This window comes from Mesocricetus auratus, unplaced genomic scaffold, assembly GCF_017639785.1.
Source record: "Mesocricetus auratus isolate SY011 unplaced genomic scaffold, BCM_Maur_2.0 Super-Scaffold_100023, whole genome shotgun sequence".
Classification (NCBI taxonomy): Eukaryota; Metazoa; Chordata; class Mammalia; order Rodentia; family Cricetidae; genus Mesocricetus; species Mesocricetus auratus.
In genome coordinates this window covers 2,266,023-2,283,549 of record NW_024429204.1, presented here as the reverse complement: position 1 = coordinate 2,283,549, position 17,527 = coordinate 2,266,023, and the positions used below count along the sequence as shown (strand labels likewise).

The 17,527-nt window shown below is 39.3% G+C and overlaps 1 protein-coding gene across 6 annotated transcripts in view; it reads right to left on the bottom strand.

The window, feature by feature from the left end:
* Vps13b (vacuolar protein sorting 13 homolog B) overlaps positions 1 to 17,527 on the bottom strand; it is a 431,910-nt gene that overhangs the window by 241,809 nt on the left and 172,574 nt on the right. For all 6 annotated transcript variants that reach the window (XM_040730366.1, XM_040730368.1, XM_040730367.1 and 3 more), the window contains exons 23-24: positions 9,060 to 9,280; positions 4,259 to 4,462 (exon numbers count right to left, since the gene is read on the bottom strand). In XM_040730366.1, the coding sequence (XP_040586300.1) occupies positions 4,259 to 4,462; positions 9,060 to 9,280 (425 nt within the window). The remainder of the gene's footprint in view (positions 1 to 4,258; positions 4,463 to 9,059; positions 9,281 to 17,527) is intronic.

The following is a 17,527-nucleotide window of genomic DNA, read 5'->3' as shown; positions in this document are numbered from 1 at the left end:
CCCTTAGAGCAGAGAGCATAGGTCCCTTAGAGCAGAAAGCAGCAGACCAGTCAGAAGACCCATCAACACCCCTCACACAAAAGAAACCACCAGCTCTATCCGGTGGCCGGAAGGTTACAAGCAAAGTAACACATCACATTTGATTTCCTTGTCCCCTTTGGTTCCCATATTTCCTGACACAACTGTGAAATCCTCTTCAACACATTCAGTGTGTTGGTCAGATCTTCAATGCTACTGAACATCACCTGGGGTAGAACTAAGCAAGTCAATGAGTGACAGAAATGAGCCTAGTGCGTTAGGAAATCGGTACTGACGTAAGCAGAGTTTAAGAGATTTTGCTTTACTTTCTTCGCTCCTCTGGCTATCGCCTTCCAATTTCCAGACTGGATGAAACTGACTGAAACCAAGACGCACAGGAAATTGAGAAACAGAAAAAGGGAAAGAAAAGATTTAAATAAGCTGGGAAAAATACAAAGTTAATGAAAGAGCAAGGTAGGAAGGTAGGAGGTGATTAAAAGACTGGAAAGGAAAAGATAAGTTCCAGAAACAGAGAGCACAGGTGACAAACAGGGACTGTGGAGCCATGCTGTCTCCAGGGGCATCAGCCAAGAATGACCTAGAACGACAGGGAAACAGCCCACACCACAGCATGACCTGTGCGGCATGAAGAGGCATCTACACTTGGGGGCATTTACTACACAAGGACATTTGACCGGCAGATTCCGTTTGAGAATTTATACATTTGGGACTCTGGAGTCAGCATTCAAAGATTTAAACTCCAGCTTCAAACTTTACTATCCCTTAGGACCTTGGGGAAGTCACTTCTTCATTTTGAAAGTAGAAATGGTATCACCCTCCCCAAGTCCTGCCTTGAGAATGCAAGGAGACCATGCATGTAAAGCCACTGTTTACTAAGCACTCCCGATGAATAGATACTGTGAATCTCCTTGACAAAAACTGACAGGTGCCTCGAGAAGCAAGTAAGCGGTCAATCTGTGATGTACAGACAGGACTTATTAAGAGAGTCTTTTAACTATCATGGTTAAAACTGTATTGTTTTAAGTTAGCTTTCAATTTTCCCCTAAGACTGTATAGATGAGGAAGATTCTGGGTACTAATTACAGCGTTTCCACAGCAACTCTATTACTGTGTGTTCATACTACTTTTTATAGCAAGGAGGGTGGTGCGTTCCAGAGGCAGGGGAGTATGTGAGTTTGAAGCTAGTCTAGTCTATGTAGTGAATTCCAGGTCACTCGGGGGTGTTTAATGAGACCTGGTTTCAAAAAACAAAAGGAAGCAAACCAAAATCATTATACATATATACATACATATATATACATATACATACATGTATATATGTATGTATAATCATTTTCTTTAGGTCAATGCCTATGTGTTGAAAAATGTTAAAATATTAAGAACATACTTATTAAAAACTTGTAATCAGGAGTTTTCTGACTTAGTATCTAATACACTGATTCCCTTGGCCTGTAGTGTCTAGGAGTAGGGTTTAGAGTATATTATACATTGAATGAGTTGGAGTTTTACTGTCTTGATGATTAATTCTGGAATGCTTTACATTAAAATCCTTTCATTTTTAGGTTTCTCTTTGTCAACCCAAATTAATAAATAAATAAATCCCCTCTGACAGAAATCATTACTTATCTTTGTAACAAAATCTGGGAAGCGTCAACACTCTAACTTAAAATGAACTGACTTGCAGCCATTGACAAAAAATTATTAAAGTTGTAGTAAGTCTGTCTTTGTTTTCTTGGGAGAACTAGGGATTGAACCCCATGCCTATGCAAAATCAGCAAGTGATGTATACTGACCTTCATCTGCAGCTCAGAATTAGTTTTAAAGTAAATAAATAAAATTGCTCCCCCATTGATCTCACTTCCCTAATCTCTTCTGTTCAAAATCTCTCCACTTTGACAAATGCAACTCTACTCCACAAAATTGTACCTGTCTCATTTATTAAAATCTTATTAATTTATTAAAAACACAAATACTATTTCCTCACCAAACTATTAATAGATTTCCCAGAAAAATTCCACAATGGTTTCTGTACAAATGCCAGTGCTCATGTTTAGGCCGCCGTGACTTCTGTACTGGTGATTCTAACACACACCGTTCCCAATGTGAGTTAGAGGACAGCAGTGCCCAGCATCGACTGTGTGAGGCTCCCACCCTTGGAATGATCTTCACATCGCTCTTTTCAAAAGAATACTTCCTAGCTTGAGGTCTCAGTGCTGACATCCTTCTGAGCACAGGGCTTATCAAGCACCTCTTTAATGAGATCTTCTGTGTCTCCCACTAAAACAATCTAACTGCCTGCACCAACTTCCATGTAGTCATCTTGGTCCAGCAGCTGGCTACTCCTAACTTCAATCACTCTAGTTTGCAGACTGTTTTATCTTACAGCATCATAACAGGTAAAATATTCAAATGAGTACTCAGTAAATAGATTTGGAAACTGCTACACTGTCAAAGCGTTTGAATCCAACAACATTGAGGCTCCCTAGGGAAGAATGCACTATTCCTTCTCTAACAGAGGGCCAGTCTTATCCATCTTTTCCTCAATGGAAAAGAGGAAAAAATTCACACCACTTAGGTCACTGTACTTCCTAAGGTTTCTGATGAACAGGAGAGAGAAGCTAGTTGTGGGGACAAGAAATTTATCTTTTCCAAACTGTTCTGAAGGCTTAAAGCAGATAAAGTCTGCCATTTGGATGAGATCACTTGCTCTTACTGATTTGTAAAATTACAAAAACAGAGTAACAACCCCTAACTTGAGTCCCAATCTTTATTTTCCCAAGTGGTTTGTGTCCAGAGGAAACTGTCTTGTCTGTGCAAAAACAAAACCACAGCATCTACTGCAGAACAGCGGTTCTCAACAGGGAGACTAACTATAGCATCTACCATTGCCTTCTACAGGACAGTGGTTCTCAGATGGAGACTAAAAGCATCTACCATCTACCATCTCCTACTGCAGGACAGCAGTTCTCAGATGGAGGCTAACTACACCATCTACCATCTCCTACTGCAGGACAGCGGTTCTCAGATGGAGACTAACTACACCATCTACCATCTCCTACTGCAGGACAGCGGTTCTCAGATGGAGGCTAACTACACCATCTACCATCTCCTACTGCAGGACAGTGGTTCTCAGATGGAGGCTAACTACACCATCTACCATCTCCTACTGCAGGACAGCGGTTCTCAACAAGAGGCTCAGCAAGAAGGGGCATGAGTGGGAACTGGAAATCAAAGAGGGTATTCTAGGTTGATTCAATGATCACTGTCATTTCTGACATTTAAAAGTGAGTACTTGGAGGTTAAAAAGGTCATGTGATGTATATGTCAGTCCTACACAAAGAAGCCTGTCTCACAGACTAATCACATAGTCAAAAATGCTGTTGATAAATATTTGGGCAAAAAACTCACGCGTTTCCCCATCTTTTACCATTTAAGCAATAGCAGTCCCAGGAATTGACATAATACCAAACTATGCCCAATCCAAACCTGTATGAAAAGTTCATCACTCCTTCAGAAAGCCATGCTAAACAACAATGCTACTTGTGGTATTTAATACAGACCTATACAATTCTTTCTGTATCCCTTGCATAGGAATCCTGGGTAAGTTTCTTTCTAATTATGTGTATCTGACCACTTGGCTGTGAATTCTAATATTCATACAACAGCACTCACACAGTGAAGTATATATTATGGGATCTAATATTGACTTCAGAACATTTCTTAGGTCATATTTTGTTTCACTTCAGGATATTGAATGGGTGCTCATTACATAGAAGGGGAATGGCCTTCCATCTGCCTTGTGGTGCTAAATGAAAAGCTGGACTTATGACTAAGGAAAGGAGGGCACGGAGGACAAAGTCCTAAGAGGGAGAAAGCAGCTAGCCCCTGACTTACACGGTGGCCCTGAGCACAGAGACGAGGCAGAGGAGTGCAAGCCTCCTCTCTACTTGGCTTCTAAGCTTCCATTCTCCCACACAGGACCCTTACTGCTCCCCAGACTCTGCGCCGTCCTGGACCACCTCACAGTCTACTCAAAGCACTAAGAAGACCTGATGCTCACAGCACAGAACAGAATCGAACAGAGCACACTGGAGCTGCTCGGGAGCCTTTTCAACCTGTCAGCATCTGTGGCAGGGAGGTCACCTCCGCTTTCAGCAGCGGCAGAGAACGCTGTCACGTTTCACCTCTCGTTGGGTAACAGACTTCCAAAGGCTCTTACCTCGGTGGTAGTTACGACGTCAGCAGACGGGCTGCACGTGCTGGTGTCTGGGAGAGCCGTGCCAACGCTGCTCCGAACTGGGGAACCGGGGACCGGGCCTGCCATGGTCTCTGGATACACTGAGGATGAACTAAGGGTGCCTCTCTTCTGAATCCTATTCCAGACTTTACTCATCGTATCAGCCAACTCATACAACAGCTGGACCTGAGCACAAGGGGGGTGAGAAGAGTCACGCTTTCAAGTTCTGTTCACAACCCACTAAAATGCCAGAGAGAGAGAAAATTCACAGGTCCAAAAACAGAAGCGTCTACAAAGGAGATAACTCCCAGGACAACATGGTTCAAGGTCTGTTTACAGTAGTGTCAAACTCTCATGTGCTGTTACGATCAAGGAAGCGCTTCCACGGACGGCAGCCGCATAACCAGCAGAGGCCCTTATGGAGCGGTGGGTCCCCTTGAAGCCATGATAACGGGACAAACACAAATGCCTCTCACACAGAGAGACGGCAGAAAGTAGGAGGCAAACACAAACCCCGGCAAATGGGAACCATGAAGTGACCGCCAACCTGCCTTCCAGATAATTCCCTAAACGTTCTCTGCTTTGTTCTGAGATAAAAAAAAAAATCTCAGATGGGATTTCTTTCGAGGCAAATGAGAGGGCAGATACAGCAGTGGGGAAAGGAAAATGCCACGTTACGAGAATTCTAGAGGCAGAAAACACATCCCATCTACTTCCCCTGGGATATGCCATTCCAGGATTCAGAGAAAGAGAAAAACTGTTTAACTTGTAAACTGTTTGACTGAGTTCTAAGATACTTATAAAAGATTTCATAAGTAAGCATTAATCATGGAATTTGTATGAGAGCATGTTGGCATACACTTACTACATAAAACGAGCCTGGGGGAGGGGGGGAGAGCACAGCGCATAAGCAAATCCACAGCTGGGTGCCAGGCTCTGATTGCCATTTTTAAAAAGTGAAATCCTTGTATTTATAAGAAGTTTCAGCCTGGGGACACATCAGATGCGGAGTCTGGCTCTTCATGAGGGCAGAACAGGCACAGAAACCCTGTTGCCAGTGCCTCCTTACTCAAAGCAGTGTAGGCTACCCCATGCTCTAACGTGTTTTGTGTAAGGAGTTCTCGAGTCTCCGGTCATAGATATTCCTTGTTTTAAAATGATTTAATAGCTATAAATACTACAAAAAAAAACTTCATAGAAAGAATACTTCAAGTCACTTTCCTTTGCATAATGAAATATTTTTCTCTTAAACAACTTTGTTGCAATCCAAATCCTTAAGAAGGCTTGCTTTAATTTTTTTTGTAAATTAAAGAATTGCCTAACAAGGGAGCATTAATGAAAGGAAACAAGTTCCACTCCTGGGGTTCAGGGTATTTACTTAAGAGGCACAATACTGTTTTTACTGTTACTGCTTCTAATTCCTTCAACTGTTATGTTTTTTTCAAACGATGTAAGAAACACATGTGTTTAACCTGGCAAATAAACAATGACATAAACCTCCAATGTAATTTTATTTTCAAAGAAAAACTTGCTAACACATCACTTCTCCTCCCAAATAAAGCAAACGTTGAGGATAAATGATCAACTTTCAACCTTGGAGTTGAACTGAAACACTGAGAAGTAAAATCACAACAAAATTAGGATGTGTGTAACTAAAAAGCCTAACTAACCATCTGTTACCACGGGGGACAGAAACTCTCATTTTTTATTGGTAAGAGTATGAAACTTAAATCCAGTTTGGCAATTTTGAAGAAAGTAAATATCTACTATAATATGCAGGCATTTCAAGTAGTATTCCTAAAAACAAGAGCTGCTGTCAGCAGAAACATAAAACAAATGTCTAGAGAATGATCTGTAATAGCACAAAATTAGAAAACCTCAAAATGTTTAACAACAAGCACTCAACAGCTGAAGTAAAGTCCTATAGCCAGATGTTACACAGCAATAAAAAAAGGAGTGACACATGTAAAATATGGACTAATCTAAAAATGATTGTGTAGAATACAAGGGGCCAAACAAAATCACAACTGCATGAATCCATCTAAATAATGTCTGAGGAAAAGGAAAAGGAAGTAGGGTTTCAGAGGAATATAAACAACTTTTGAGGATGGCTTAGCGAGCAAGGATATCTCAAACTTTTTCAAACTGGGTAACTTAAACACAGAGTTTATTGTACACTAAGTGTACTTCAGTAAACTGGATTAAGATATAAACGAAAAATAAGCATCAATGAAGGAATTGTTCTATGAACTGTGTGTAAGGAAACTGAATAGCAATGCCATAGAATGAGTATGAAGTACTGGCTAGATAAAAAATGTTTTATTGTTTAAATATTCAGAGATGAAGAAAATAATACCATAAAGGATGGAAGTCAGCTGGAAGCTTAGACTTAAAACATAAGTGGTTACCATTGCGATCTAGAACATGAAATTGGTGCCTAAGAATCTAGAACACGAAATACATACTCATTAACATCAAGAAATCAGGACCTGCTAAAACATAGAACATGATATAGATGCCCACTGAGATCTAGAACATAGAACGGATTCCCTCTGAGATCTAGAACATGGAATGGATGGCAACTGGGGTCTACAGCATAGCATGGCTATTCACTGAGATCCAGAACACGATAGGATACCCACTAAGGTCTAGAACATGAGAACCCAGTGAGGTCTAATAAATAAGGTGGAAACCCACACCCACAGCTTTGTTTAACTACTATCCACGCAGCAGTCTGTCCCCACAAGGACCAAGGAAGCCAGCTGAAAACAAAACATGCCCGATTTCATGAAAGGAAAGATAGGGAGGGAGAGAGGAAGAGAGGAAGAAAAGAAAAGAGGGAGAAGGAGAGAGGGAGGGAGAGATGGAGGGAGACAGGCTACACAGAAGAGGGAAACATTTGCCCAAATCACTTATGCTCCATCTCTGAGCAACAAGGAAAGAGTTGCCTGGTTAGGGAAGAGAAAAGGAATTAATCCCAGAATTTATGAATTGAAACAGTTCTAGACTCTTATTCGTGGAAACATTACAAATCAGCCATTTTCATTTCTACATACTGTTATATCTTATTTTGTCATTATCTAGACTATTGTCATAGTAAATGCTGGGAAACGCACATACAGTTAAATATGTCCTTTCACGGATATTTTGTAGAGCTTAAGGAACTGACAACTATCTGTTGCTGTAGAGCAACAGAAATGTTTGTGTTGCAGTTCCAGAGCATGAATGATGAACCATGAGATCAGCACTAGAACAACCATTTGAGACCAGAGCAGACACGCTGCTGGCCTTTCTTCCTGACCTGGGTGTCCTGAGGTCTGTAGCTGCACATAGCAAGTTCTGCTCCCACAAATGCATGGCACGCACCTCATGGCCTTCCCATTGCTGTCTGCCTGTAGGTCTGTATCCAAACCTCTTTAAAAGAAACTGGTTAATTCTCACTCTGATGGCCTCATTTTACCTTGACTACAATTGTCACAACCCTACAAACATGAGGTCGCATTCTGAGATAATGTGGACAGGACAGCAACATACCTCTGCTCCCTGGGGACACAACTCTACTCAACAGTTTCCTTACAGACAATAAAAATAGCATTCCAAGACCAACTTAGGAGATGGAGACTCGTGTCACAGCTGTTCCCCTTTACAGCACTGTCGGACACAGCCCAAGCATGGAGTCGTGCCAGGGGAATTCTGAGTGCTTGCGAGAAAACAAGAGAGAGTCCTGTGAGCTCAGTTTCTTCAAAAACACAGAACTGTTCGTGGAACAAACGTGATTGTGTGCCCCTCCCAGGCGAGGATAGCAGTGAGTTTATTTCGGCTGTCGTTATTCATGGGCCTCTGCAGAAGAACGTGATTTTGCCACAGGTGGCTATTCCTTGCAATTGTACACTTTACTTGGGTGACTTCTCAACCCTCAGGGTATAAACTGCCTGATGCTCTGAATAAGGTTGGCCATTGCATGACACTTTAGTCTGCGTCACTTTTACGCCCTACTCTCCCAGGTTCATGCCACAAACTACAGCAGTAAACACAGTACTACAAAGCTGTATTGTTTAGCACAGAACAGAGAAAGGCAGAGACTGTCAGCAAGATGGTTCTGGGTATAAAGACACTTGCAGCCAAGATATCCTGAGTTCCATCTCCAAGACCCACGTGGTGCAAGGTCAGAAACAACTCCTGTAAGCTGACTTCTCACCTGTGGCATGTATGTGCACCCCGATAAATAAGCAGATGGCTGAATATATTGTAAAAAGAGGCAGGCAGAAGAGAAAAAGAGCTGCACTGTACTGAAAAGGAAGATTAAAATATGGAATGACAGTGGAACTTAATTTCTATAAATACTTCAAAACTGATTAATAACTACTAAAGCTGGATGGGGACTTACAGATTCAATAATACGCTGAAGGGATTGTTTTTACAAACATCGCTTTTTGATAATATTCACTATTGACCGTATCTGTGGAACATGTTAACTAGTGATTTACAGGAACTCAGATGATGAGAATTCATACTAACCGTAAAACTGCAAAATATAACATGATTGGCCTACTGAAGCTGATATGTTAGGGAGTAGCAAGGACGTTAAGAAACAGTGTTCCCTCCTAGTTTAAAATACAGCAAGATAAATCTGACACAGCATCAGAGGCATGTTTCATCTGCTCACACAATGCTGATGACCAGATTTAAGCGGGGGGACGGGAGGGAGGGCAGAGAAGTTCTTTGATGTAAGACACGAACATGTATTTAACATACTTAGCTTTTATGAATCCGATGCACATACCTGGGGATTAGAGCATTTTATCTCCAATGACTCCAAGTCAACATGGAGACAGACAACAAATGAATGCCTTCCATCTGGTCCTGGAGGAAGCAGCTTTTGAGAGGTGACCGCCAGAGTAGAGGTGCATCCCATAGGCTCCACTAGGGAAAGTGTCACTTGCTTCCCAAGAAGGGTATATATGCTGAAATGATGCAAGCTTATGGTCCAAGGAAATGCATCGCCTATAAGAGAACAAAATTATGTGGTTCATTAACATCAACAGAAAATTATCTAGCATTTCTAAATGAAGTGTAATACTCGACACAGCAAAGGTGGGGTCTCAGAGAAGCAGGTATAAACAACTGACATGCTAACTAAAATAATCAATTTAGGTTTTTGTTTTTTTTTTGGTTTTTTACGAGACAGGGTTTCTCTGTATTGTTTTGGAGGCTGTCGGTCCAGCCTAGCCTCGAACTAACAGAGATCCGCCTGCCTCTGCCTCCTGAGTGCTGGGATTAAAGGCGTGCACCACCACCACCCGGCTACCAATTTAGTTTTAATATTTGCAATTGCAATAATATACATTTGTACTCTTCATTGTGGACATTATGAACAATATAAGAGCAAAATTAAACACAAGAAATAAAAAAAGAATAGAAGTCAAAAACTCTCTTTGCCCACTTTGGTGGGTAGTAAAACTTTCTGCCTTCGGAGACTGTGTAAATGGACTGCATTTAACTATATGCAGTGACACTGTATGGACAGGAGACCCGGCTATAGAATGAGAGGGAGAAATGATTTATTTATTATTGTGTGTGGCAACCCACACAAGAATAACATGGCAAGCTATTGAAAATGGAGGCTCTGGGCACTGTCTTGGAAGTACTGAGTCAGAAACTCTGAAGGGGAGACTCAGAAGCATCTCCACACATTCCCTGGTTGCTTCCTAATGTGCATGAGGGACATTGTAAAGGGTGCACACTTGACTAAGAATTTAGCATTCGTAAATATAAAAATTAAGAGAAAAGGATACTTTTTCTGTGTTTAGTAATTCATCTCATACAAAATCAAACATCTGAGAATGTTTCTTTGTAGCTATAGGTAAAGTACTGTGATATACTTTAAAATGTCCACCTGGAATATTTAACACTCATTATTCTGTTCAAAATTTATGAAAATTAATTCCTATCACCTAATTGAGACTGTCTAATTATGTGAGTACTTGTAAGTATAGAAAGGACAGTCTAGTTATTATTGAAATGATGCTAGTATTTGGAAACATACAGAGATCATTATTGTCCAATTGGAGAGGTATTTAATACTTACTATTGATATTTTTTATTTTTTATTATTTTTTACTATAGATATTTTATAACATATAAAAAAGTTAAATATCAAAATATGAATCTACTATCCATTATTACATTCCTAATTACACAGTAACTGCTACAGTTCCCTAATAAGTTCCAAGACGGAAGCACTGAAGCAAAAGATAGGACCATGGACCACAGACAGACAGATATATATGTATATATGTATGTATGTGTATGTATATATATATGTATATATGATAACTAGATACATAAAAAGTGTGAATGTTCAAAATATTTAAAAAGAAAAAGCATAGTAAAAAATACCAATGGAGGGGGCAGCAACTAAAATACAGCAGTAAGACGAAGATACTAAAAGGGAAATAAGAAGAGAAAATTAATGGATAACAAACAGCAGATCAGCAGATGAAGCCAACAGATTACTACTACACTAAATAAAAATGATCTACATACACAATCTAAAAGTCACATTGTCGGGCTGCATAACGAGGAAGACCTAGCTAGATGTAACCACAGGAGAAACACTAAGATTCAAAGACAATTACATTTAAGGTAAAAGGAGGGGAAGTATATAGCCATCCTGCAAGAAAGCCGGAGTATCCATAACTAGCAGATAAAATAGATTCAGGACAGCAGCACCCGAAAAACAGAGAAGTATTTCACATAGCATGAATCCAAGGCCATCCTTTCAGTAAGACATAAAAATCTAGTAACAGAGTCTCAAATTTTATGACTCAAGAGTGGCATGCTTTAAAGTGCCAGGGAGAAACTACTAAAAATAATGGTTATTGGTTTCAATACTCTTTAATTATGACAGAGTAAGTAAGTGAAACTCAGTAAGGCTACTGCAGAGTCAGTAAATCATCAATAACCAATTAAGAAGCAGAAAAGTAAACCGATAAATAAGGCATATAAAAACAGAACAAAAATCTAAATGGGGAGGTAGGAACTCACCAACAACTTGGTGGAAAATAGGATTCAAGCTTCATATCGCCTTGATACAAAAACCAGACAAAATCTCTAAGAGAATACTACAGCCTAAAATCCTTCAAAGAAAACAATTCTTAAACTGCCAACCAAATATGCACCTATGGAGATGACAGCACAGAAGACAAGCTTTCTTTCACAGTCGGAATCCTCCAAAGGACCACGTGGAAAAGATCTGGTTCCCAGTGTGTGCTGAGGTGAAAATCTGAGAGGACGTAACCTCGTGTACTTTGCCAGGGCACACAGGATCAACAGAACATTGGTTCTTTTCCCCTTTTCCCCTTCCTTCTCCATAAACCATCTCTCCAGCCTTGTACATCAATATTTATAGCAGCTATATTAATAATAGTAAAGAAAAGAAATCCCCCTAGATGCCCATTAACAATGAAGTTGATCATTAAAATTTGCTACATATGCAGAAAGAAATTTTATTGTACCATAAAGAAAAAAAAAACGTAAATTACAATAGTAGGAGAGACAAGGAAGACGGGAGAGAGAGGTACAGAAAGCTTAATCTAAATAAAAGGGGCTGGAGAGATGGCTCAGCGGTTAAGAGCACTGGCTGCTCTTCCAGAGGACCTGGGTTCAAATCCCAGCACCCACATGGCGACTCACAACCATCTATAATGAGATTTGATGCCATTGTCATGCCTGCAGGCATACATGCAGACAGAACACTGTACACATAATAAATAAATAAATCTTTAAATAAAATGCGTATGGAAATGGCAGTGAAGCCTGTTGTGCTGTGTGTAACATGATCACAACGATTAACCCTGAATATCAACAACAAGCAAAACTACAGAAAACCTACAATTCTCATGGAAACTGAACAACTCTCTACTGAGTTACCACTGAAAGAAATAAATAAATTAAAGACTTCCTGGAATTCAATGAAAATGAATGCATACCATGCCAAACTTGTAGGACACCATGAAATCAGTGATAAGAGGAAAGTTCATAGCACTAAGTGTCTGCACATAGAAATTGGAGCGATCCCATACCAGAGATCCCATACACTTGAAGCTCTAGAACAAAAAGAAGCAAACACAAGAGGAGTAGACAGCTAGAAATAAACTCAGGGCTGAAATCAATAAACTAGGAACACAGAGAATACAAAGAGTCAATGAAACAAAGAATTGGTTCTTTGAGAAAATCCACAAGACTAACAAACCCTATCCAAACTAACTAAGAGGCAGGGAGAGAATATCTAGAAGCAAAATCAGAAGCAAAAATGGGGATATAATAACAGATACCCCAAAATCCAGAGCATCATTAAGTCATACTACAAAAACCTGTACTCCACAAAATTGGAAAATCTAAAACAAATGAACAATTTTCTAGATAGATAGCACTTATCAAAGTTAAAGTAAAATCACATAAGTAATTTAAATAAACCTATACTACCCAAGGAAATAGAAGCAGACTCCAACCCCAAAAAAGCCCAGACCCAGATGGCTTTAGCACAGAACTCTACCATACTTTCAAAAATGAGCTAATGCTGCCGGGCGGTGGTGGCGCACGCCTTTAATCCCAGCACTCGGGAGGCAGAGGCAGGCGGATCTCTGTGAGTTCGAGGCCAGGCTGGACCGACAGCCTCCAAAACAATACAGAGAAACCCTGTCTCATAAAAACCAAAAAAAAAAAAAAAAAAAAAAAGAGCTAATGCCAATACTCCTCAAATTATTTGATAAAACAGAAACAGAAGGAATATTACCAAATTCATTTTAGGAGGTCATAGTCACCCTGATACAAAAACCATACAAAGAACCAACAAAGAGGATTATAGACCAAGTTCCCTCATGAATATTGATGTAAAAATATTCAATACAATACTGACAAATCAAATCCAAGAACATATTAAAAAGATGATCAAGTAGGTTTCATCTCACAGATGCATGAATAGTTCAACATACAAAAAAAATCTGTCAATGTAATCCACTATATAAACAAACTTAAAAAAATGATCATCTAGTTCACTAGATGTTGAAAAAGCCTGTGACAAAATCCAACACCCCTTCATGATAAAGGTCTTGGAGAGATCAGAGATAACAGGAACATACCTAAACATAATTAAGACAATATACAGCAAGCCAATAGTCGATATTAAATTAAATGGAGAAACTCAAAGCAGTTCCACTAAAATCAGGGACAAGACAAGGTTGTCCAATCTCTCTAAATCTATTCAATACAGTAGTTGAAATTTTACATACAGCAAAAAGACAACTAAAGCTTATCGAGGGGATGATATGATAGTGTATATATAGGTAACCCCAAAAATTCTAATAGGGAACTCCTACAGATGATAAACACCTTCAGTAATCTAGAGGGAGACAAGAGTAACGCAAAAAAAAAAAATCAGTAGCTTTCCTATACACAGATGACAAACAGGATGAGAAAGAAATCAGACAAACATCACCCTTCACAATAGCCAAAAATAACATAAAATAGATTGGGGTAACTCTAACCATACAAGTAAAAGACCTGTATGACAATAACTTCAAGTCTTTGAAGAAAGAAATTGGAGACGGTATCAGAAAATGGAAATATATCCCATGCTTATGGATCAGTAGTAAAAATGGCCATCTTCCCAAAAGCCATCTACAGACTCAATGCAATCCCCATTAAAATTCCAATTCTTTACAGCCCTTGAAAGAATAATACTCAACTTCATATGAAAAAAACAAAAAACTCAGGATAGCTGAAACAATCCTGAACAATAAAAGAACTTCGGGAGGTATCACCATCCCTGATATCAAACAGAGCAATAGTAATAAAACCCACATGGTACTTGTATCAAAACAAGCAGGCAGAACAGTGGAATCAATTTGAAGACTCAGATGAAAATCCACACGCCTATGGACACTTGATGTTTGACAAGAAGTCAAAATTATACAATAGAAAAAAAAAGAAAGGAAATCATCTTCAATAAATGCTGCTGGTCTTACTGGATGTCAGCGTGTGGCGGGATGCAAATACATCCGTGTCTATCACCCTGCACAAAACTCAAGTCCAAGTGGATCAAAGACTTCAACATAAAACAAGTTACACTGAGCCTGATAGAAGAGAAAGTAGGGAATAGTAACTTTGAACTCACTTACACAGGAGACTTTTTTCTGAACAGAACACCAATCACCAAAGCAATAATATCAACAATTAATAAGTGGAACCTCATGAAACTGAAAAGTTTCTGTAAGGCAAAGGACACAATCAATAGGACAGACGAATAGCCCACAGAATGGCTGTCTTCACCAACCTCACATCTAACAGAGGGTTGATATCCAAACTGTATAAAGAACTCAAGAAACAAGACAGTAACAAAGCAAATAATAAAAATAAGGTTAAGATCTAAACAGAGACAATAGAGGAACTGCAAATAGGCAAGAAACACTTAAGGAGATGTAACTTTGTTTGCCATCAGGGAAATGCAAATCTTAGATTCCATCGTACACCTGTCAGAATGACTACACTCAAAAACACAAGTGACAGCTCATGCTGGAGAGGATGTGGAGCAAGGGGAACACTCTCCTCTGCTGGTGGGAGAGCTAACTTGCACAGCCAATTTGGAAATCGAGGATAGTTTCTAAAAAAATTAGTAATCAATCTACCTCAAGACCGCTCTTGGGCATATATCCAAAGGATGTTTAATCATACCATAAGGACACTTGATCAAATATGTTCATAGCAGCTTTATTCATAATAGCCAGAATCTGGAAGGAACTAGATGTCCCTCAACAGAAGAATGGATAAAGAAAATGTGTCAAGTTTACACAATGGGATATTAGCTATTAAAAACAATGACATCATAAAATTTCCTGGCAGATGAATGGAACTAGAAAAGATCATCCTGAGTGAGGTAACCAAGACCCAGAAAGACAAACATGGTAGGACCTCACTTGCAAGTGGATATTAGCTGTAAAGTAAAGGATAACATTTGTCTCTACTAACATAATATATGTATCACCAAAAGACAGTGCTAAAGTAAACTAAAAATTTTGAGAAATAATGGTACCTCAGTAGGCCCATTAATTGTAGCCAGTATAGCATTCAGGTCTATGATGTGGGAAGTACATGTGTATGGGGAAGAAATACATAGGATGTGTCTGTAATTGTTTCTTGATTTTGTTGTAAACCTAAAATTAAGTGTCACAATACTACCATACACATTTTACAATGATTTTAAAATATAAAAATTGAGCAGGAAAAAATATTGCCTTTTTCTTACTGTCCACGGGGGAAAATATGAATTCTTTAATTTAATCAGGAAACTGCAAATATTCAGCTCTGTCACATTGATCTCTGTTGGATGTAAATGTTTTAGACATTCGGGAATGCAAACTTGAGTAGCACAGAACAGATGGAACAAGAATCCATCTTAGCATTTAGGAGCTATGGAACCCATAAATTAATAGAGGATTGAGCAGGCTGAATGTGGGTAAGAAGAGAATAGAGCCTTGTTGATAGCCAGGTTGAGGTGGTCTGAACACTGCACCACAAGAGATGCAAACCCCCCATCTAATTTCATCACTGGGAGGTTGAGGCCTGGGCTTAGGAATGGCCTAAAATCTAACATCATTTGTAAAGTATGCATGGTCATTCTCAACACATTTAAGAATATCACAATAAAAATAAGGTTAGAAGTTTTTCTGAGAGTCTAAGGATCTCTATTTTTGTATACATAATTTAAGAATGGAATCAAACATGCCTAGAAAGATGGGAAAATAAAACATTGAATGAAACAGCACATCACCACCTTCATAACTGATAGAAGTTGATTGTGAAACTGTTCTTAACAACTCAAAATGGAACACTATATATAAACCAATAGAGGGAACAAAGCAAGGACAAAGAACCTTCAGGTTGTACATGGATGCTGAATAACTCCACATCAGTTCTACTGAATCTCACTAAATCCAACAGCAAGGTTTTAACTTACAAATGATCTCAATATTCCATTTCTGTCAAAATATTTTATTAAAGTCACAGGCAACTCTTTCAAAGAAGAAATAACAAACCTCTGCTAGGCACAGGGTAGAAACCCATCTGCGCAGAGGTGTTGGCTGGATGTAACAAATGACATTTGCAAGGCTCAGTGCAAGTGCTCCCTAATGAAACTCAAGATGCTGACGTTGACCCAAACACCGTCCATAGACTGAATCTGCCTACAGCAGAGGCCATCTCTTCCCATTGCATCTGAAACCAGATGATGGATTTCAGCATGGAATCCCACACCTAAAACTTCAAAATCAGGGAGGGCACAAAGGGCCTTAATTCTCTCATTAGATAGCTTCCACTGCACCCCTGCTAACCATTTCTCAAAATTTCTAGAAAGGCTCTTAATAAAGAACCTGTTTGAGTTACCAATGGACTTCCAAACAGTATTGACCAAGAATTGTATGGGAACTTCATACAGACTAGAGGTGGTATAGTGAGCTCCGTGCTTTCCACCAAGAATTGTATGGGAACTTCATACAGACTAGAGGTGGTATAGTGAGCTCCGTGCTTTCCACCAAGAATTGTATGGGAACTTCATACAGACTAGAGGTGGTATAGTGAGCTCCGTGCTTTCCACATGCAACGCTAGATGACGGAAGAGAGCGAGAGTAGGACAGGCATCACATTTATGCTCCTCACCTTAGTAGGGAAACCACAGGCTGAACAAAATAATTAATATTGTGATGAGAGGGGGTGGAAGGAAGGAAGGAAAAGAAGGCCAGGAAAGAGATAACAAACTGTGCTGTTGAGCCTAATATCCAAAAGGATGAGACCTACTACAACGTCAACGATTTTAAAATTTCAGTCACAGAAGACAATTCACTATGATACCATTTATACAAAGTATCTAAACACTAAATTCATACAGATACAATGCAGATTAACAATTGCCACAGGCTGAGATTAGAAAGAATGGAGAGTAATGTACAAGACGGTATGTCTTTTATGGGAAAGTAAAATATTCTAAAATCAACAACAGTGGTGATCGCTCAAAATTGTGAACACACTGAAGAATGTTAAATTAGATAATTTAAATGGAACCCTGTGGCATGGGAATTACATCTTTAAAGTAGCTACACAAATATTAATGAGCATCAGTTAGATGCCAGGAGAAATCATTTCAACCTTACCAACTCAGTTCTATACCTGAGAAAGATTTCCCACAACTCACTAGTT